Genomic DNA, 22,662 nt, shown 5'->3' on the forward strand with positions numbered 1-22,662 from the left:
CATGTACAGGCTTAAGCAGTGGGACACGTCTGGCACTGCAGGATCTGAGTCCATGGTGGTGTAGTGTGTTACTTATGGTAGGCCTTGTTACATTGGTCCCAGCTCTCTGCAGTTCATTCACTAGGTCCCCCCGCGTGGTTCTGGGATTTTTGCTCACCGTTCTTGTGATCATTCTGACCCCACGGGGTGGGATTTTGCGTGGAGCACCAGATCGAGGGAGATTATCAGTGGTCTTGTATGTCTTCCATTATCTAATCATTGCTCCCACAGTTGATTTCTTCACTCCAAGCTGGTTGGCTATTGCAGATTCAGTCTTCCCAGCCTGGTGCAGGGCTACAATTTTGTTTCTGGTGTCCTTTGACAGCTCTTTGGTCTTCACCATAGTGGAGTTTGGAGTCAGACTGTTTGAGGGTGTGCACAGGTGTCTTTTTATACTGATAACAAGATTAAACAGGTGCCATTACTACAGGTAATGAGTGGAGGAAAGAGGAGACTCTTAAAAAAGAAGTTACAGGTCTGTGAGAGCCAGAAATCTTGATTGCTTGTTTCTGACCAAATACTTATTTTCCACCATAATATGCAAATAAAATGAAAAAAAACAGACAATGTGATTTTCTGGATTTTTTTTTCTCAGTTTGTCTCCCATAGTTGAGGTCTACCTATGATGTAAATTACAGATGCCTCTCATCTTTTTAAGTGGTGGAACTTGCACTTGACTGACTAAATACTTTTTTTCCCCACTGTATGTCCATATAGGCTGTTGTATAAATGTAATGTGAACAAAACAAATTATTAAATTATGTTTCATTCATCTAAATGTTATACCTTATAGAGAATTTCACTTTTTTCTCTACTTAATAAACATTTTTCCTTGTGATCTGGATTTACCTGTCCATTCTTAGGTGGCAGACAATGCTTAATACATCTACAATTCCTTCTTCCCTCAGCTGACAGCAGCCATTGGATGTAGCAATGAAACAGCCGGTTCTTCCAATTCCAGCACTGAAAACACACAGATAATAGTTTAGTAATCATATAATCAGTTATATGGGACATTATAACGGGTGTAGTTCAATTCATTTCTAATCTACAATTAGGTCCAGTATTATTTGCACGGTTACAAAATTTGTACAATTTATCAACGTCAGACCACAATCTGAGAATTGTCACTTACATCATAATGATGTTCCAAATCCATTGCATATATATATATATATATATATATATATATATATATATATATAGGCAAAAAGATGAAGATTCTGTCTCTGTCCAAATATTTCCCATATTTACTACACCATGACCCTATTATTTTTTTTCTATCTGACCTGTCACAAAATCTGCAGCTGGCGAAAAAATAATTATGGTAACTACTCATTTCCATGATCTGCACCTGGTAATAAAGCTCATCCTTTTCGGGAATGTAGCCACAATGCCAGACAATGCTTTTTCACTTCACATATGGATAAAGAAGAATGCATTATGTAATTGATCAAAAGTTAAGGTCAAAAGTTAAGTTACTAGATTTCTAACTGCTTATCTTTCTTTCACTAATTCCTTTTTTGATGACGCTTTGTTTGAGAATCCCAGTGCATGCTGGGATACTTAACATGTCATCAGGGGCAGAGGTTGCGGTTGCGGTCACTGTCATAGCCCCTGCTTTTTTCCTGAAACAAAGCGTGATCAGTGACGCCCATTTCAGGGTGTGGGCTAGTCCCTGCTCCACTGAGCATGTGTCGACAGTCAATTCCAATGGATGTTCAGTAGATTCTTGTCACTGTGCAATATTTACACTGACAGAGAGTTTTCGCGCCAGCTCTGACCAGAAGTAAGAAGTTGGTGCCGGAGAGCGCACGGTCAGTACACATGGTTGGGATATCCAGTGTGCAGAGACCAGTGCCACCCCCGCAAGTGACGTCACTTTAAGTATGTGGTCATGGTTTTGTATAAGAAGATGGTAAAAGTGTGGTTGTGATCGCTGATTTTAGAAATGATGCTACTGCTTGCACGCATATCAATGACTTACTAGAGTGAATGGGGAGACAGGGAGCTGAGAACGTCCCTGCTCTACCATAGTATTTTACTATATCTGTCTCCCAAGGGTGCCAATATAATTGAATATATTGGTCACTTCAAAGGTCTGCAGCTTGCTCATGAGATGCCTGAAATGGGCAGCACCATTATCAGTAGATTAAAATTGTGGGGTTATTTTATGTTATATTACAACATTTTCTCTCTATCTTCTTGTAGACTTTGTCTAAACAGCATATGATATTGCGAGGCATATCACTTACACGGCTAATACTGAGTACTGCAGAATAACTCATATTCAAAAGAATAGCAGCTGTTCTACAGTACCCAGCAGCGGCAGTTACATATTGAATGCAGTTGTGCAGCGTAGCCTCGTTCTAAGTGTTCACATGCTGCCAGAGCACGAAACAGCAGATCGGAGGTGGTACTGGGAGTTGGACTCCCACTAATTTGATATAAATTCAAACGCAGAAAATGACAGCTCAACACACCTGCATCACTTGCAGCAGAGAGGTATGTCAGCAGAAGGATTGTGTTGAGCCAAGGAAACAGAGTGCTGACTTTCTTCTGCTAATCTGATATTAATGACCTATCCAACAAATAAGTCAGGAATATGATGTGACGGGACAACCCCTTTCAGAGATATTTTTGTGCTTTTGTTGTTCCCAGGATTGAATCCTACAAGACCCCTTACAAGCCTGTTTCTTGTTCTTTTGTCTATATATGAGTCATGATCCAGACCAGGTTTTGGGTCTTGTCTCTCCTTTCCCGGTCTGGGCATGTCAGGGGTTAACTTTCTCTGCCTCGTTCCGGTGTTGAGTCTGCTATTTCTGTGCGTTGCGTACTGCAGGCAGTGCCAGTTGCAATTCCTGCCTACGGCGCCTGTAGCTGGCTCTGGTGAAACCCTGATTTGTACTGCTGCATTTAGCTGACTTTGCCCGTGTCTGTGCACTCCTCTCCTGACTCTGTTTGTCCCTGTGTGTTTGGATTCCCCGGCACTCGACTCTGCTTTGGCTCTGACCTGATTCTGTCTCGTTCTTCTGGTACTTCTGCTACAGACCAGTACTGACTTTTTGGCGCTCCTCTGTTTGGGATTCCCCTTGGTACTACGCCGATCTTTGGTATCGGCCTGGATTATCCGACTATCCTGCTGCCACCTGGTGGTAGCCTTGCTGCAGTTCCGCTGGTCTGCTCTGAGCAGGATTTCAGCCCTGTCTCCACTCTGCTGCTATCTAGTGGAGTTTGCGTTACTCTGTATTTACCTGCAGTGCTGCAGCGTGACATTAGGATATTAAAATTTTCCTTATTTTTTGTTATTTTATTAGTGAATAATTACTGTAGCAAACTGTCATGGTAAGTGCATTCTGCCGTGGTGGATGATACAGCTGAGTATCACTAGTAATGAGCAAAAGTTACAATGCGGCCAAAATAACCCCCCAATAAACAACATGTTTTTGGCAAATATTAAAGAAGGTAAATTCAAGGTGGATGTAAAAGGCTGCATATGCGGCTTTCATCTTCCTTGAAAAGACATTTCTCTGGACATTCCATATTTCCTCGCCACATTCCAATCTACCTCCTGCACAGGAAGTGTGTTCTGCAGAGGAAAACATCTTGTATGTAGTCAGGATATGGAGATACTCAGACGTGTACTGTATGAGATAGAAGTACAACTTCTAAAGGTGATCAGAGGTCATAGACGTGGAATGTGCTCCTGGAGGAATCATTATTATACACTTGTTAGTACACAGGCTGTTCCCACCATTCTGGGCCAAATCAAAAGCAGTTACACAATAGGCTAGTAATAATCATCATGAGCAATTGGTCAGAAGTATTCATTTTATCAGTTAAGTCAACAGTGGGTAGCAGGTTGCTCGAAAGTGTTCTGTTTAGGGCAAATCAAGTATAAAATTGGATTTCAATGAGAAAACAGTTTTAATTGTAGAAAGATGACCGATATCCATTAAGACTGCACAACTACAATGTGTTCTTTGCTGCAAATTTCCAAAAATAAAATGTGACAATTGCACTGTGCTGGAACTCATCTTGTGAAATAAACCGTATGTGTGTATGTGTAGGGTCGGTGGCCGAGCTGGGGGGTGGTCCCTCTTCTTACCGCGCAGAGACGTAACAGAGACAAGATGGAGACAGATTCTGGGTGCAACAGGTCCAAGCTTTATTCACTCGCTATCCGCCTGACAGCCTCACAGCACTACGCAAATTTCCTCAAGGCTCTCCGGTTACAATACACCACAGAACACCGCACTTTCGCCAGGGATGTACAGTGGGGCAAAAAAGTATTTAGTCAGTCAGCAATAGTGCAAGTTCCACCACTTAAAAAGATGAGAGGCGTCTGTAATTTACATCATAGGTAGACCTCAACTATGGGAGACAAACTGAGAAAAAAAATCCAGAAAATCACATTGTCTGTTTTTTTTTCCATTTTATTTGCATATTATGGTGGAAAATAAGTATTTGGTCAGAAACAAGCAATCAAGATTTCTGGCTCTCACAGACCTGTAACTTCTTCTTTAAGAGTCTCCTCTTTCCTCCACTCATTACCTGTAGTAATGGCACCTGTTTAAACTTGTTATCAGTATAAAAAGACACCTATGCACACCCTCAAACAGTCTGACTCCAAACTCCACTATGGTGAAGACCAAAGAGCTGTCAAAGGACACCAGAAACAAAATTGTAGCCCTGCACCAGGCTGGAAAGACTGAATCTGCAATAGCCAACCAGCTTGGAGTGAAGAAATCAACTGTGGGAGCAATAATTAGAAAATGGAAGACATACAAGACCACTGATAATCTCCCTCGATCTGGTGCTCCACGCAAAATCCCACCCCGTGGGGTCAGAATGATCACAAGAACGGTGAGCAAAAATCCCAGAACCACGCGGGGGGACCTAGTGAATGAACTGCAGAGAGCTGGGACCAATGTAACAAGGCCTACCATAAATAACACACTACGCCACCATGGACTCAGATCCTGCAGTGCCAGACGTGTCCCACTGCTTAAGCCTGTACATGTCCGGGCCCATCTGAAGTTTGCTAGAGAGCATTTTGATGATCCAGAGGAGTTTTGGGAGAATGTCCTATGGTCTGATGAAACCAAACTGGAACTGTTTGGTAGAAATACAACTTGTCGTGTTTGGAGGAAAAAGAATACTGAGTTGCATCCATCAACCACCATACCTACTGTAAAGCATGGTGGTGGAAACATCGTGCTTTGGGGCTGTTTCTCTGCAAAGGGGCCAGGACGACTGATCTGGGTACATGAAAGAATGAATGGGGCCATGTATCGTGAGATTTTGAGTGAAAACCTCCTTCCATCAGCGAGGGCATTGAAGATGAAACGTGGTTGGGTCTTTCAACATGACAATGATCCAAAGCACACCACCAGGGCAACGAAGGAGTGGCTTCGTAAGAAGCATTTCAAGGTCCTGGAGTGGCCTAGCCAGTCTCCAGATCTCAACCCTATAGAAAACCTTTGGAGGGAGTTGAAAGTCCGTGTTGCCAAGCGAAAAGCCAAAAACATCACTGCTCTAGAGGAGATCTGCATGGAGGAATGGGCCAACATACCAACAACAGTGTGTGGCAACCTTGTGAAGACTTACAGAAAACGTTTGACCTCTGTCATTGCCAACAAAGGATATATCACAAAGTATTGAGATTAAATTTTGTTTCTGACCAAATACTTATTTTCCACCATAATATGCAAATAAAATGAAAAAAAAACAGACAATGTGATTTTCTGGATTTTTTTTTCTCAGTTTGTCTCCCATAGTTGAGGTCTACCTATGATGTAAATTACAGACGCCTCTCATCTTTTTAAGTGGTGGAACTTGCACTATTGCTGACTGACTAAATACTTTTTTGCCCCACTGTATATATTCGTACCGTCCCTTTACTCTTGTTGACGCTTTTGACAGGTCCGTCACTGTGGCCTCCATAAGGCCCGTAAACCAACAGTAATTTCACTGGTCACAACGTCTTTCTTAACACGGTATCCGTAACCTCTGTGCCTCGTCGATATAACCTCTGTGTCTCGTCTATTTTGCGGTATTCTTGTCAGGACCACCCCCCTGAAGTTCTCTCTCCTCAGTCCCTCTTGTTTGGATTCTCTTCACAGCGCACAGACTGTCACAGTCCTCCTGTCACTGGAGCTCCCCCTGGGGACTGGAACTTTCTGGAACCCTCCCTCAGTATTTATAGCACTCCCGGTCCCCTGTAACTCCGCCCCCCATGAACAACGGTTTCTAAAGCCCTAAGCTGATGTCAAGTCCTTTGCTCACACTCCTCCCTGCCATCTAATGGTCAACCCAAGGTACTGCACGTCCACTACACTTTCCTAGCTGTTTCCCCACTGTAGTAACTGACACCTGTCTTAACTGTGAAAACCTATCTTTCTCTTTACTGACACGTCCGTCCGTCCGTCAGGTCACCTTCCCTACATATGGATCAATGAAAATGTATGGGTTTAAAAAGCAGACAGCACCTTGACATGTACAATGAATGTGTGACTACAGCTCTATCTTTTACAAATTGTACGTCATCCTGTATTAGTATAGCACACAAATCACAAAAAAACAGTACTAATGCATGGCCATTGCAAAGCGGCTGAGCAGGCCACTCATACCGGAAGCTGTTGTTTGTGAGTTATAATTTTGGCTATGAGGAATTTGGGCACTTGGAAACTCTTTTTCCTCTCAGTCCCAATTACAATGGCCATTCTAGAAATAGAAATAGACCTAGACTATAATACAGAAAATGCCAATGTACAGACTTTATACACATGTAATAATATGTTTTAGATCACACCTAAACCAGTCAAATGCATCTATTTATGTACATACAGTCAATATCTAATAATACATAGTAACATAAAACAAAAGATAAAATATATAATCAAATCTAAATTAGTTTTCCACCTCTGGACAGCATTTTAATATAGAAACCATCATACAAATTTGAGTAATTTTAGCTAACTTTGTAAGTACATTACACTTAGTCCTGAGTTCTATAGCTTATATTAAAATCCAGAGCTGCATTCAGAATTTTGCTACCAGGAGTGAGAAGAAGCCTGTAAGTCCGCTACCACTATCGTCACAGCCTCATTGGCCCTTTCCAGATATGCATACATATGAATGAGAAGGGTCACACAGCTTGTGAGGTGGGGAGACAGTACCTAAATGCTCATGAAGAATGGGCATTATAGAGACACTGACATAATTACTTAATGAATTGATAGATCACTACCTGCAGTGTACGACCACCGGACCTCTACCAGTAAAAGTTTTACTGTCGTCTTCCACATCCAGCATGAGTTGAAGGAGAGGCTGAGCACTATCTGGAGTCTTATGATCAGGCCATGAAGTGTACCAGTAATGTTTGACAATGCGTGACTGGCTTCCTTGCTGAAAAAAAATAGTAATAGAACCTTCAGAAGATATGAAAAAAGGGGTAAAAAGTAGTACACCAAATGAAAAGAAAACCCCCTAAAAAATACCATTTATTATTTATCACATAGAACCTAGCTATAATAACCCATGTTTTGAAAAAATATAGGGTCAAAACACAGTAAAAATGTTTTTGCTACCGCACATTATCAGAAAATATATTTAGGTGTGTGAGGGGGGTTCTTAGCCTAACTGATCCTACCTGACCAGAGTTGGATATGGCACTCCTGCTCAAAGTGGACTAACCCTATGTGACCTTATCGTGGCCCCCTTGAGGCCAAACAGCATTCAACCCCTTTTGAGTTCTTTAACTCAAATACAGCCTTAGTAAAGTCAAAGTGACCTCATCATAGAAATGAATGGTAACACAGTCTTAACTAACAATTCATTGAATAACACATCATACCAATAGACTTTTCATGTGTTCTAAAATAAAAAAGTATATATTATCATGCAGACCCTTTTGTACAAAACACTAAGCCAAACTAACAGTGTTGGTAACATCATCTTGCCGTGACTGAGATGAGTTTTGTGACATATATTCCATATCGTCCTCTGCTTCCTCCCCACTAGTATGCTTTCCGGTAGCAAAGGAGGAAAATTGTAACCTCCATTTGGTAGTACTAATGCTTAGACAGGGAGTGCCAGTGGAGGAGATGGTGCTTTTTTGGTGCTAGTGGCAAGGGTGGATATAATATTGGTGCACCCTGCGCTGCCGCACACGGGGCTCAAGAAGTAAGGGAGCTCACTTCCAACCTCGAAGCGCATAGAATTGTGCATTATGATTGTAGTATTGGACTTCAAAGTGTCCATATATTGTTCTTGCACAGGGAACACATTGTTAGCTGTGACACGTTTCTTTTTTCCTCTACGCTACCTTCCATAGTTACTTTCTTTTATCATGCATTTTCTTATTAGCATACATTTTGGACAACATTATTATTATGTTTTAAAAATTATTTAATACTCCAATATTTCAACTCTTGTCAAAAAGAACATAACAAGAAATGATAAGTAGATACGTGCATGTACAAAAAGAAAAGGTAGCAGCAGGTCCCATGATAGGTGGGGTGTGCACAGTACAAATTTGAGTAGTAAAACAGGTATGCAAAAACAGACATGTACATTGTTAAATGCCTATATTTAAAAATATATAGATTATCTCATAAGAAATGACAGGTACGCGTCCAAAAAACTAGCATCTGCAACAGGTGGCTCTATTGGTGTGGTATGCATGGATACAAAATTTGACTAGTAAAACAGAAAAGAACAAAAAACTTAGCATCACATACACCGTGGGATAGAATGTCATTTTTTTTTTAATGTCTAGATTTTGTTGAATTTTCCAGTACACTGTCTATGATTGACACTGATTTCCGATTTTTTTTTGTTCTGGCTTACTACTACTTTCTAGTGCATTAACAATGAAGAAAAAAAGTGCAATTATAATTGAAATGCAGCAGTGCAAATGTCAGCTAGGTAACAACACTATATCACTGATCAATCATATTAAGTTTATCACTGCTGCTGCTAGCACTTCTCCTATCCATCTCTCTCTGCCTATCAATTGAACCTCTGTATTATTCACAGACTACTACATTGATCTTCTTCATCGATGTAGTTATTCAACATACTACTATCTGGAGTATTTATCTAATGTTTTAGGCTGTTCTCACTATTATAAATTACCCTAAAATGGCTGCTTTAAGTGCAATTCAAGAAACCTCCACAATAAAAAAATTTACCATTAAAAATGATGCTACATTCAAGCAGCAGCCAACTGCTATTCTTTTTAGCAGAAAAAGTGTTACCTTTAATGTGAGACTTCGAATCGTATAGTAGTCATGGTCATCGACACTATTAACAAGCACCTCAACATTTCCATATATTCCTCTCTTTTCTGGCCAGTAGAGGACACATTTCTGTAGGAAAGAATATTGTCATTTACATAAATACAAAGTTACAGTCAAGGAACAAGCAAAGTTCATCATTGTCATTTTTTTAATAATTGTAATTTTTATTGAAAGATTTTCATGTTTAACAAGAAAGAGTTGAAAAAAGAATAAGGATTGACAGATTACAAAGAAAACAGAATAAATCAGTTTTGTGGTATAGATATAACATATAATAGAGATATTCAAATTTCTTATATATATATATAACAAAATAAAGAATAAGAGGGATACAAGTGAGACATAAAAGTAGACAGAAGGGTAAGAGGATGAAGATGGGTGTTAGGTGTTAAAGGATTAGAGGATGTACAGTATATGATCTAGTGAATAAGGTTCTTAAATACTGAGAAGTACCCAAAAGGCATCCCATGGAGACTAAATGAGATTGACTCTCTCGACCTTTTATTCATTCAGAGAAGTGCGATATTTGAAATTTCTGACATCTTTGATCTTAGTGTATAAGTCATATATAGACGTGGGGAAGTTTGTTGCCAATGAGAGGCTATCAAACATCTTGCAGCTGTCAGTAAATGTGGGAGAAGCCTAACGGTTCTTTAAGATATATTTTGTGGGAAAATATTAAGTAAAAAGTGTTGAAGATCTAGCGATATGTCTTGATCAAAGATCTGATCCCGTCAACAAGGTACATCTCCAACACAACGGGGAAATAGATGGAGCTAATACGTGAAGAAGTTCAGGAGTGTGGTACCAGAAGTGAAGGATCTTGTACTGAATCTCTTTATAAGCAATACAAGATGTCAAAATGGCTGCTCTCGACCATACAAATCTCCAATCAGCATCACTTAGGGCTCTACCCACTTGAGCATATATGGATGTCAAGTCAAGGACTTTCCATCAGGATTCTGTAGAATATTATAGACATCAGAGATCAAGCCCTTCGTTGAGGGACCATTTCTAGAGTCTTTCAAAGTCTGTTGTAAGCTACAAAATAGGGAAGACTCAAATGACTGATCTTAATGTATTGGAATAACAAGAGCACAGGAACGGCTAATATAGATTTCATCTCATGACTGTAATTTGTGTAATTTTCTACTGCATTTAAGACATAATAGAGAAAACAAAGAACAGCATACGGACAGCAGGAAAGCGAATCATTACGTATGTTCTTTAGTCTTACAACATCTTCTTGACCTTTCCTGGATCAGTTTATTGCTGTCACATGTATTACTGCAACATCCATGTAGGTGATATACTAATTTATATATTTCATTCTATAAATGTTACCCACTTTGGACCAATGAGAGTATGATTACACCTCACCTACTGTGGAATTAATAAGGCTGATCCCCAGCATGTACAGGACAGTAGAGATAAATGCATCCTAGTGTACTGTGAGTACTATATGGATAATCACACACACAGACCTCATCACTTATCACAGTATAGTTTCCAAATGTTCCTTGCACGCAAACATTTTGATGTATATGACAAACCATGTAATCACAAGTAACTATCCTGAAGAACCTGTTGCATACAAACAGTCTACCTACAAACAGACACGATGGTAAATGTGTGTCCATCTATGAATCTGCTTTAGCCAACTAACCTGTTCAGCATTTCTACAAGAGTCCCTGGAGCTTGTAACACGCATGGGCTCGGCTAAATCACTGCCTGAAATATTGTGACAAGCTCCCTTATAAGATGATTAGGGGAAAGAAAAACATTTAAAAGTTCAGCGGCCACCCATTGTGGAAATGTTCACATTGTCACATTATCTGATCTGCAGCCCCTACTCCTCCCTATGATTCCGAGGGAAATTCTAAACATGAGAAAACAAAGGTCTAAAAATATGGTTGTACCCGGACCAGTCCAATAAACCATCTGTAGATGGCTTAGTTTAAATCAGACTATACTAAATAAAATATGCACTTTAATTAGATGTAGCCCCTCACGTAGAAGCCAATGTCAACAGAATGCTGGAGTCCTGGCTTATAAGGTTACGTACTGAAATGCCCTAGGAGCAAGTGGAGGAAATCAGAGATATGATTCAGATATGTTCACATTGCTACATATTATTCCTTTTTTGCTGTCATATTTGCTTCCATCACTGACAGATCTGCCATGTTCAAAACTGTGAATTAATTAAAGGTGTTGTCCGATCTTAAGCTACAAGTCTGCAGTCACTCTGACTGCAGACTTAAGAATCCTCACATCACACGCACTGTGTTCTGTGAGGACTCTCTGGTATCAGCCCTTGAAGTGATGGGCACGTGACTGCAAGTATGTGATTTGCATACATGTGTTCACATGCCGACTAGCCTTTATACGGTCTTGCTCAATGCAAGTGTATAGAGCAAAGCTAGATACAGTCTAGTTAGAATGTGACTAGAAGTTTGCAAATCGCTGGCACCGGAGGATCCTCAAAATGTGCAGTGCATGCGAAGTGAGGATTCACAAGTCTGCATAGAGTGACCGCAGATTTGTATCTTAAAACTTTACAACACCTTTAACTCCCATTAATTCCCAAGAACAGTGTTTTTCACTCAAACTGTCAGCGCTTGGTTAAAATAATTTTCTAAAAAAGCTACTAATCAAGCTCCCCATGTCCAACACTATCTATCAGCCGCTGCTACAGCAATGACTATTTCACACTGCAGCCAATCACTAAGTTCAGCATTTCATGCTGTCTACATTAGCAGGGTGACTGAGGTCAGTGATTGACTACAGTGGTGATGTGCATTGTAATCATACAGTTTTTCATGTACTTCTTGATTATTTACTATTACTCAATGTATATAAGCAATAAAACATAGCAGATTGCTAACTATAGTAATTCCAGACATAAATTCCAAAATCTGATTTACTGCTATATCCTGTCTCATATGTATATAATATAGATCACAGGAATTAGTAATGTGGCTATCCCATACCATCAAGTAATAGCTAATGTTAAAAGTAAAGAGTCTACAAAAATTCACTAGAATGGACATGTACAGTAGTATTGTGATCTGAGTCTTGGTTTGACACTGTCCTATTATAATCTTATCTTGCCTATCTTGCATTGCTTGGACCTAAGGGGTACTTCACACTAAGCAAGATTGCCAGCGAGATCGCTGATGCGCCACCGATTTTGTGACACAACACAATCTCGCTACATGTGACACATAGCGGCGACCGCCCACTCCCCCCCCGCTGGATATCACTGATCGTGCTCGAATGTCCTGGGCCATTTTTTCATCGTCGGTGTCCCGCTGGCCAGCATGCATTGCTGTGTTTGACGCCGACGAGCGATCTCGTTGGCATTGCAGAACTCAGGGACGCAGGCTGGAATTGTTCAGAATAGCTGCTGTGTGACAACGCACCAGCGATCCTTACCAGGTCGTATCGTTGTCGGGATCGCTGGTGCATCGTTGAAGAGATCTGCCTGTTTGGCAGCTTACTAGCGACCATGTAGCGACTACCAGCGATATCTACCAGGTCGTATCGTTGTCGGGATCGCTGGTGCATCGTTGAAGAGATCTAACTGTTTGGCAGCTTACTAACGTCCGTGTAGCGACGCACCAGCGATATCTACCAGGTCGTATCATTGTCGGGATCGCTGGTGCATCGTTGAAGAGATCTGCCTGTTTGGCAGCTTACTAACGACCGTGTAGCGACGCACCAGCGATATCTACCAGCTCGTATCATTGTCGGGATCGCTGGTGCATCGTTGAAGAGATCTGCCTGTTTGGCAGCTTACTAGCGACCATGTAGCGACGCACCAGCGATATCTACCAGGTCGTATCGATATCGGGATCACTGGTGCATCGCTATGTGAAACGGGACCCTAAGAGCTGCAAGGAACCAAAGTGCTTTCAATCAATGATGATATTACCTAGTGAAACCCCCATAAAGTCTAAAATAAGATGTAAAAAGTACTAACAATAATAAAATACTGTATATTCTGTGAGAAATGCTCTATATTCCAGGACATTGAAAGAACTCTACCAAAAGCCAAAGCTCATGAAACGAAATATATATAAGCTTCCTTAGGCAGAAGGCAGAAAAAAGGTGTTGAAGGTTTAGGCAAGTTTTTTTTTATATTTTTTTGTATTGGTACCTGGACAAAGAAGTATTACAGGTCCATAATACTAAAGAAGAACATTCCTGTAATACGGTGCTTACAGGTAGCTTCATATAGCAGTACACAGAGTGCCTACAACTTCAAGCTATGGATCTGTAGGGAGGGACTCCATGAAGATGGATCTAATAATCATTGTATACCAAAGCATTATCTAATGGCACAACTATTATACAATGATCAAAGGTCTGCTAAATACAATATGTCATGAACTAATTTATCTGTTCTTACTGTATATGTACAATTCTTAAAGTGTACTTACGCTTTCAAGAAGCTTTTCACAATAATCTGACATATGGGTGAAGAAAAACACTATTTCTGGACATTCAATGATTCTTATCTACATTATTAAGCAGTTTTTGTGTCTCTCCTGCTTGTGTACCCTCCAGCTTCTCAATGCTCCAATCTCCATAGACATCTATAGGCAGCAGTTGTAATTTTACCCCTCACTGAATACAGATCTGAAGACAGATGTGAGCAGTTTTCACTGACCGATCAGTGCAGGAAATGGAGTGGGAAGAAGTGGTGACTGATAATTGGAGAAATATGGTATATTGCAACATTTCTGATTGTACTGTACTTAAAAGACCAGTTACTATTTCACATACAGGGCAAGTTTCTGATTTCTGGATCATTCTACATCAATACCTCATTTTTTTCCTTGAGCTTGGTGATCATAACAATAACAGGGACATCTTCTTGCCAAACCATCTGCCAGAAATCATTGACTGTGTTAATCATTGGTCCTTGAGTTGCGATGAACTTCCTCTCTTTACCACCGTAACCCTATCATAGATAAGAAAATTAATAAGTAAATACAAATATTTAATAGTTATCATGTAAATATTCATGAAGACATCATTCATTGACATGCAGTATGGTGTTAAAGAGTTTTAATCAATTTGCCTAAATATCTATCCTGCAGACAGAATTATCTTGCATGAAAGCTTCACTTCTTTTTGATACATTTGTTGAGTGCCTTCATTAACTATAATAGAACAAATATATCAATAAAAAGTAAGTTTATTAAAACAAAAGTGAGAAATCTGCATGGAAAGCTTACAAAAGCTGGCACTGAAGCCATCACTAAGAGTTTGTGCGCCATTCTTGCCTTTGATGTCTTTATTATAGAAGGTTATAGGAGCTATGGAAGAAATTATATTATTAGAAAGGAAAATGCTTCATAGGAAAACTTTGCTTCTAAACCCTTCTATCTAAGCGTGCCATGGGTGATGCTAAATTGAACAAGGGTGGACAACCTGCTTTGGTCCAAGGGACATAAGACAGCACAAATCCAAGGGTCGTAATAAAACTCAGAGAATTGTAATATGAGACATTTATGGCGTATTTGTGGTACATGTCATAAATGTGTCGGTGCAGCTTTCAAGGGTCCATTCTCCATTGTTTAAACCATGCACGCCTACACCTCTCTTCTTTGTAGTTTATTTGTGGTGGAGTTGCTGAAATAGTCAGTGTATCACTACTCTAAAAATCAATAATGAAGAGAACCACATGAATGAATGGAAACCTCTCTATCTCACCTACTCCTATTGGCAAAGGCTCAGGAAACCTTGATTTTGCACTTATATTGGGGTCTCAGAGATACCCACAAATAGCAATGTATCTGTCTTTTCTTTGGCACCGCTCCATCTGACATGTAAGATACATGAGCAAACACTAGATTAAGACAAACAATACCAACAGCTAGGGACCGCACAGACAAAAAGGCCACAGTATGTGCACCCTTTCTCTAGATCCAAATATACAAGATGTTGTGTTACTTGACTTCCAGCAAACAGCTGTATGGGGAACCTGACAAGTCTTCAATATTAATATAGCAGCCCCACAGCAAGAAAGAAGCATTACAGATATCTTATTTTATTCACATGGTCTGTTGGTGCAATGTTAGGACCTGCTGAGTTCTCCAGAGTGAGAGACACTATGCGATCTAAATAATAAATAAGGGGCATAGTTTAGGGCTTTGCATTGTTAATTCCTTAGCAAGATATTAAAAAATGTATCTTATTAATCAAACAGATCCTTTTAGGTTGGCAGGAAACCCATTGGTCATAATAGCAGCCTGCTGTAACATGTGCTTGCCTTAGAGCATCACAATCATACTCAGCATGTAGTGCAACTGCTTGCATAATATAATGCAATACTGATCCTGGAATCGGAAAGACTTTCTAATGCATTGTTGGGAAATTCATTTTCCTAGGAGGCCACATGAGAGATCATAAGGTTGTGTGCACATGGTGCATTTTTGCGGCGTTTTTTCCGCACAGAATTGGCCCAAAAAAGCTACAGAATCCTGAAGTGTTGTGCACATGATCAGTAATTTGCCTTACCGGATTCATGCTGCTGCAGCAAAGGCAGTGCATCAGCAACCAGCTCTGAGCTGGCGAGGGGTCGGGGGCGCTTGTTATCGGGGACACCAGCAAGCTATGGGAGCTCGGTGCAAGCACTGGAGGTGGACCCCCCACCGCTTGCTCAAGGCCCTGGTACTTGCAATACTTACCTCTCCCAGTTCCTGTGCTGCGACGTCTTCCATGTCTTCTGACTCTGATGTTTCAGGTCAGAGAGCGCGATGATGTGACTAGTGTGCGCTCTCTGCCTGAACAGTTAGTTCAAAGAGGGAGAAGTAGGTGACACTGAAGAGTCTGGAGCAGAGCAGCGGCCAGCAAGGAGAGGTATTTTATTTCATGTTTCAAGCATTATATGGGACCCATCATATACTGGAGCATCATACTGGGCCCATCATATACTGGAACATCATATTGGGCCCATCATGTACTGGAGAAACATATTGGGCCCATCATATACTGGAGCATCATATGGGGCCTATCATATACTAGAGCATCATATGGGGCCCATCATATACTGGAGCATTTTATGGGGCCCATCATATACTGGAGCATCATATGGGGCCCATCATATAATGAAGCATCATATGGGGCCCATTATATATGAAGCATCATATGGGGCTCATTATATATGAAGCATCATATGGGGCCCATCTTACACTGGAGCATTATATACTGGAGCATTATATGGGGCCCTCACCATATCCCTCATCTATTCGCCATAATCCATACTGTCCCACGATGATTCGGATGACTTGTAGAGTAATCACATCAACTGATGCGACTGCTGTACCCAGTAGCCGGCGACACAATGACAGGAGAGTGTAATCGTTCCTGCAGTGTGGTGAAAAAGTTCACTGGAGTTCATCGGCTGATGACTCCCAGTGACCTCATTGACAGCACTACCGCTGAGTGAAAAAGTTCTCATGCAGCAGTACCATCAGCGAGTTCACTGGGGCTCTTCAGCTGATGAACTCCAGTGAATTTTCCCACTGCAGCTCAGCGCTACACACTGCAGGAGCGATTACCTCCTGTGTCAGTATGAGCCTGCTATCCTTGAGAGCAGTCACATCAGTGACTGCTCTTAACCCCTTCTTGATAGAGCCAATTTGGTACTTTATGACCAAGCCAATTTTTACAATTCTGACCACTGTCAGTTCATGAGGTTACAGCTATGGAATGCTTCAACGTATCCCACTGATTCTCAGACTATTTTTTCATGACATATGGTACTTCAAGGCAGTTGTAAAATTTAATCGATTTAACTTAAATTTATTTATAAAAAAATTGGAAATTTTGCAAAAAATTTTAAAATGTTGCAATTTTTAAACTTTTAATTTCTGTACTCTTAAATCAGAGTGGTGTCACACAAAAGAGTTAATAAATAACATTTCCCACATGTCTACTTTACATCAGCACAATTTTGAAAATATAATTTTTTTGTTAGGATGTTATAAGGGTTAAAAGTTGACCAGCGATTTCTTATTTTTCCAACAAAATTTACAAAACCATTTTTTTAGGGACCACCTCACATTTGAAGAGCGTTTGAGGGGTCAATATAACAGAAAATACACAAAAGGGACAACATTGTAAAAACTGCACCCCTCACGGTGCGTACAACCACATTCAAGAAGTTTATTAACCCTTCGGGTGCTTCACAAGAACTAAAGCAATGTGGAAGGAAAAAATGAACATTTTACTTTTTTCACAAAAAATTTACTTTGGAACCAATTTTTTTTTATTTTTCACAAGGGTATCAGGAGAAAATGGACCACTAAATTTGTTGTGATTTCTCCTGAGTACGCCAATACCCCATATGTGGTGAAAAGCCACTATTTGGGTGCATGGCAGGGCTCAATAGGGAGGGAGCACCATTTGACTTTTTCAACGCAAAATTGGCTGGAATCAATGGTGGCAGACCCCGTGATGTATCTAAACAGTGGACACCCACCAATTCTAATTCCAACCCTAACCCCAACACATCCTTAACCCTAATCCCAAACCTATCCATAACCCTAACCACAACCCTATCCCCCATAAACCCCTAACCTTAATCCCAACCCTAACTGTAATCCCAACCCTAGCCCCAACCCTAACCCTAACTTTAGCCCCAACCCTTACCCTAAGTTTAGCTCCAACCCTAACCCTAACCCTAATTTTAGTCCCAACCCTAACCCTGCGCATGCGCCCACCACCGGCCCGAATGATTTCATGGGGGTTGCAGGGACAACGGAGGTAGTGGGGGGAGGATCAGGGTACCCTATTTCTCTCTCTTCTGATGTGTGATCACATCAGAGGATAGAGAAATTTAAAGGAAAATCTGACTTTCTTTTTTTTTGGTCGCCGTTATATCGTTAATAATGGCGATCACAACTCCGGGGTCAGTAAAAACCGACCTGAATCATGTTTTCTGGGGTCTTGGCTACTCCCAGTAGCTGAGATCCCGGAGAAATTCCGACTCTGGGGGGCGCTATACCCTTATTCCTCAGAACCATTAAAAAGCGTCGCTGTGGTTTAAGTACCCTTAACTGCTGCTGTTAAAAGGCGTATTGGTGGTCATTAAGGGGTTAAAGTCATCAGGATCATCGTGGTACATTACGGATTATCTCTTCACGTCAGACAGGTGAGGAATATTGTTGTTTATTATTTTAATTCACTTATAGGAGATGTTGGCTCAGTGGACTGAGTGATGATGTGAGTATGGTTAACTTTAGATTCAATTAAGGAGTTTGTGTCATTATTTCAAATAAAGGACTGTATTCTGGCTGTGTGTTTTTTATGCAACATCACTATGGGGTTAGTAATGGGGCGTCTATCCATTACTAACCTCCGGGCTTAATGTCACCTGACAATACAAAGGTGACATTAACCCCCCCAACTATCAACCCACTTGCCATCGCAACATGGCAAGTGGGAAGAATGAGGCTAAGTGCCAGAATTGACACATCTTATGGATGCTCCATTTATGGGGCGGAATAGAGCTGATGGTCTTAGTCTGGGATGGGACCAAGATCTATGACCCCTTCCAAGGCTATTAATATCAGCTTGCAGATCTCTGCCTAGCCTTTACTGGTTATTAATTAAAGGGGGACTCTAGGTAATTTATTTGGGGAAGTCCCCCATTTTAATAAACAGGAAAAGCTAAGTATACAGCTGGGTGCTGATATTAATAGCCTGGGAAGCTCCATGGGTATTACCCCCTTCTCAGGCTATTAACATCAGCCTCCAGCTTTCAGCTTTCCATCTGCTGGTTATAAAAATTACTCAGGACTCCATGATATTTTTTTCAGAATATAATTTATTTTGTAATAAAATACATGTACAGTAAGGTACACAAGCACTGTACTAACTATATATGTGACTGACATCACTATATCTATCTATTCTATGTGTAGATTTTTATTTAATCTATTCTATTCTGTCAGGTCACGCTGTGATTTTACTGTACGCAGCAAGTGAAATTTTGAGTATTCAAGGACATGGGTATTCAAGGACAAGGCGGCACTCGCATGTGCCGAGTGACGTGTGATTTTTTTCACACCCAATGACTTGAATTGGCAAGTCTTTTCTGATATACAAGGACAACCACAGCATGCAAGGATTTTTTTCTCAGTCCAAGTTCAGATGAGAAAAAAAAAAATCACAGATAAGCAGGGAATCATAGAATAAAATTGGTCCGAGTGCTGTCCTTTTTTTTTTATCTGAATGCTCTTGTCTGTTTTTATCACAGATGAGTTTGAGCCCTTTTAGCCCCATCCGTGTCACCGCCACCAGGTATCACGGTGCGCGCCAAGTTCTGCCAGTGCTGTTTGGTTACAGCCTATGTAGGTTAATTTGATGAACACTCCTACATAAGGAAACATCACTTTAACCCTAGGATTAATGTCAGACCTGGGGTGAGCATTTTGGGTTAATTTAAATTATTAAGTAATGTGTCTGTTTTATTTCAAATAAAGTGTTTTATATTTGGTGTGTGTGTTTATTTAATCCTTTACTTACAGGTTTAGTAATGAGGGTGTTATGCTGACTCCTTTCATTATTAATCCTAGTGCTTGGTGTCAGCGACATAAACCCCTAAATCTCATTCACCCTAGTGCAACTACACTAGTGCATCTGGAAGAGCCTGGACTAAGTGCCAGAAATGGCGCTTTAAATATGAAGTCCCATTTCTGGGGCAGTTGAGGGCTGGTATTTGTAGCCTAGGACTGTCACGGAGTGACTGGCCCAGTGTGACACGACCCACCAATCGGTCGGTCACTAAAAGGCAAAACAAAAAACACACCAGGAAACACCTGGGAAACTTTAACAACAGTGGGCCCTGTGATAGGGAATGGGGGAATGGACACCTCCTGCACTCACCTGCGGATGTGCTCTGCTCTTACTACCATCCCTATATAGGTTTTTTCAACCCGTCGCCGAGCAGGATACCTAAACCCTCACTTGCCCTGCTACTATCCCTAAGTAGGGAATTGGCAAGTGAGGACACTGGTCCCCCCACTGCACTAAGACAACACAAGGTAAGGTAAGGCAAACACCAATAGGAAACGCAAAAAACAACACTTAGCTTTCTTTGCTGCAATGCACACCACAGCAGAATAAGGCACCAGATCACAGCATTCAGCTGAAGCACCAGTGCACCAGCAACCTCCTGTCTTCAGCACTGTTGGTATCCAAAAGGACCTGTATAACCAACAGTCAGCTGCTGCACCAGGTGACCTTTTAAAGGATGTTGGGAGTGGTCACCACCTGCATCAGCAAACTCAGCAGCAATGTAATTACACCAGCGGCCACCGGGGGGAAAATCTGACACTAACCCCCGATGACCTGAAAGAAAAAAAGTTACTGGTGAAATTGAAATGCTGGGTGGTCGCCTCATGGTGCACTACGCCACTGTCACCAACCCTTTGTTTATTCTGGTCCGTGGACCAGACAAGAATAGTCAAGTGGCCAGATATGTCTCATGAGATGTACTTTGTCCATGTGTGGTGTAATGAACAATCACAGTGATTATTACTAAATATTTCCTCTAATTAAAAAAATGGATGGGCGATTTTCCAGTACAATTGCTGAGATTCTTTTAATTGCATAGTGTAAATGTAGCTTTCAGATGAGGAAGAAGGTAAAATAAACTTTATATTAATCCACCGGCAAAAAAGTAATTAGCTTTATACATGTTTGAGATCACTGAAATATACAGTGCCTTGAAAAAGTATTCCCATGTATTTTACCACATTTTTTCACATTGCACCCATAAAGTTAAATGTATTTTATTTGGATTTTATGTGATCTACCAACACTAAATAGCAAGTATTTATGAACTGTAGTCAGGTGCACCACAATAAAATCCAGAGTGACCAATTGCCTCCTGAAGTCACATAATAAGTAAATTGAGTTCACCTGTGTATAATTTATTGTCAGTATGACTATAGCTGTCCGGTATTATAAGATACTAGAGAGATAAAACCGCAAATAGGGTCTTACCGATGGTGAAGACAAAATATAAAATCAGATGGCACTCACCTTCTTTTCAAAGTATTTGGGTGTGTAATAGCTCATCAGAGCCGACAGCTGCAGCAGGACCACTGGTCAGGAAAATGACCAAACAATAGTATTCAAACTGGACAGATTCATGGTGAAAAACCCGCGCTGCTGCAAAAATCATGATCCAACAGTAAAGATGAAAGTGATGGCTTATTTTCTTTCTCTACGCGTTTCAAAGTCTCAAGGACTTGTTCTTCAGGTATCATCTCCTGAAGAAGACCTTGATACTTTAAAATGCGTAGAGAAAGAAAATAAACCATCACTTTCATCTTTACTGTTGGATCGTGATTTGTATAGCCGTGTGGGTTTTTCACCACAAATCTGTCCAGTTTGAATAGCTGTTCTGTGAATGACTCAGAGGTTTGTTTGAGAACATTAGGGATCAAACAGCATCATGAAAATCAAAGAACAATGATAACGTTATGGATAAGAGTAAAGCAGGGTTAGGTTACAAAAAATAGCCCAAGCTCTGAACATCTCACGGAGCAATGTTCAATCTATCATCTAAAAATGGAAGAAATGTGGCACTACAACAAACCTACCAAGACATGGCCACCCATCTAAACTGACAATCCAAGCAAGGAGAGAACTAATTAGAGATGCAGCCCAAAGGGCCATGGTAACTTTGGGGGACCTGCAGAGATCAACAGTTCAGGTGGGAGAATCTGACCACAGAACAAGCATTAGTTGTATACTCCACAAATCTAACCTTTATGGAAGAGTGGCAAGAAGGAAGCCATTTTCGAAAGAAGTCCTATTTTTAGTTTGCAAAGAACCATATAGGGGACACAGCTAGCATGTGGAAGAAGGTGCTCTGGTCAGATGAGGCCAAAGTAGAACTTTTTGCTCTAAATGAAAAGCAGGCAGAAAATCCTAATCCCCATAGTCAAACACGGTGATGGCAACATCATGCTTTGGGGATGCTTTTCTTAAGCAGGGACACGGAAGCTGGTCGGAGTTGATGGGAAGATGGATGGACCTAAATACAGGGCAAACCTGGAGGAAAACCTGCTTGAGGCCGCAAAGACTTGAGACTGGGATGTAGGTTCACCATCCAGCAGGACAACAACCCTAACCATACTGCCAGAGCTACAATGGAATGGTTTAGATCAAATCAGATTCATGTGTTTGAATGGCCCAGTGAAAATCCAGAGATAAATCCCCTTTCCCATATTTGACAAGACTTGAAAATTGCTGTTCACAGACGCTCTCCATCCAATCTCACTGAGATAGA

The 22,662-nt window shown here is 40.8% G+C and overlaps 1 protein-coding gene across 1 annotated transcript in view; it reads right to left on the reverse strand.

The window, feature by feature from the left end:
- Nucleotides 1–22,662, reverse strand: part of PTPRR (protein tyrosine phosphatase receptor type R) — a 350,468-nt gene that overhangs the window by 27,824 nt on the left and 299,982 nt on the right. The window contains exons 10-13 of the mRNA XM_073555527.1: nucleotides 14,173–14,310; nucleotides 9,303–9,413; nucleotides 7,292–7,449; nucleotides 889–1,002 (exon numbers count right to left, since the gene is read on the reverse strand). Coding sequence (XP_073411628.1) covers nucleotides 889–1,002; nucleotides 7,292–7,449; nucleotides 9,303–9,413; nucleotides 14,173–14,310 — 521 coding nt within the window. The remainder of the gene's footprint in view (nucleotides 1–888; nucleotides 1,003–7,291; nucleotides 7,450–9,302; nucleotides 9,414–14,172; nucleotides 14,311–22,662) is intronic.

The sequence above is a fragment of the Dendrobates tinctorius genome, unplaced genomic scaffold (assembly GCF_039654945.1).
Source record: "Dendrobates tinctorius isolate UK_male_01 unplaced genomic scaffold, ASM3965494v1 ptg000224l, whole genome shotgun sequence".
NCBI classification, from domain to species: Eukaryota; Metazoa; Chordata; class Amphibia; order Anura; family Dendrobatidae; genus Dendrobates; species Dendrobates tinctorius.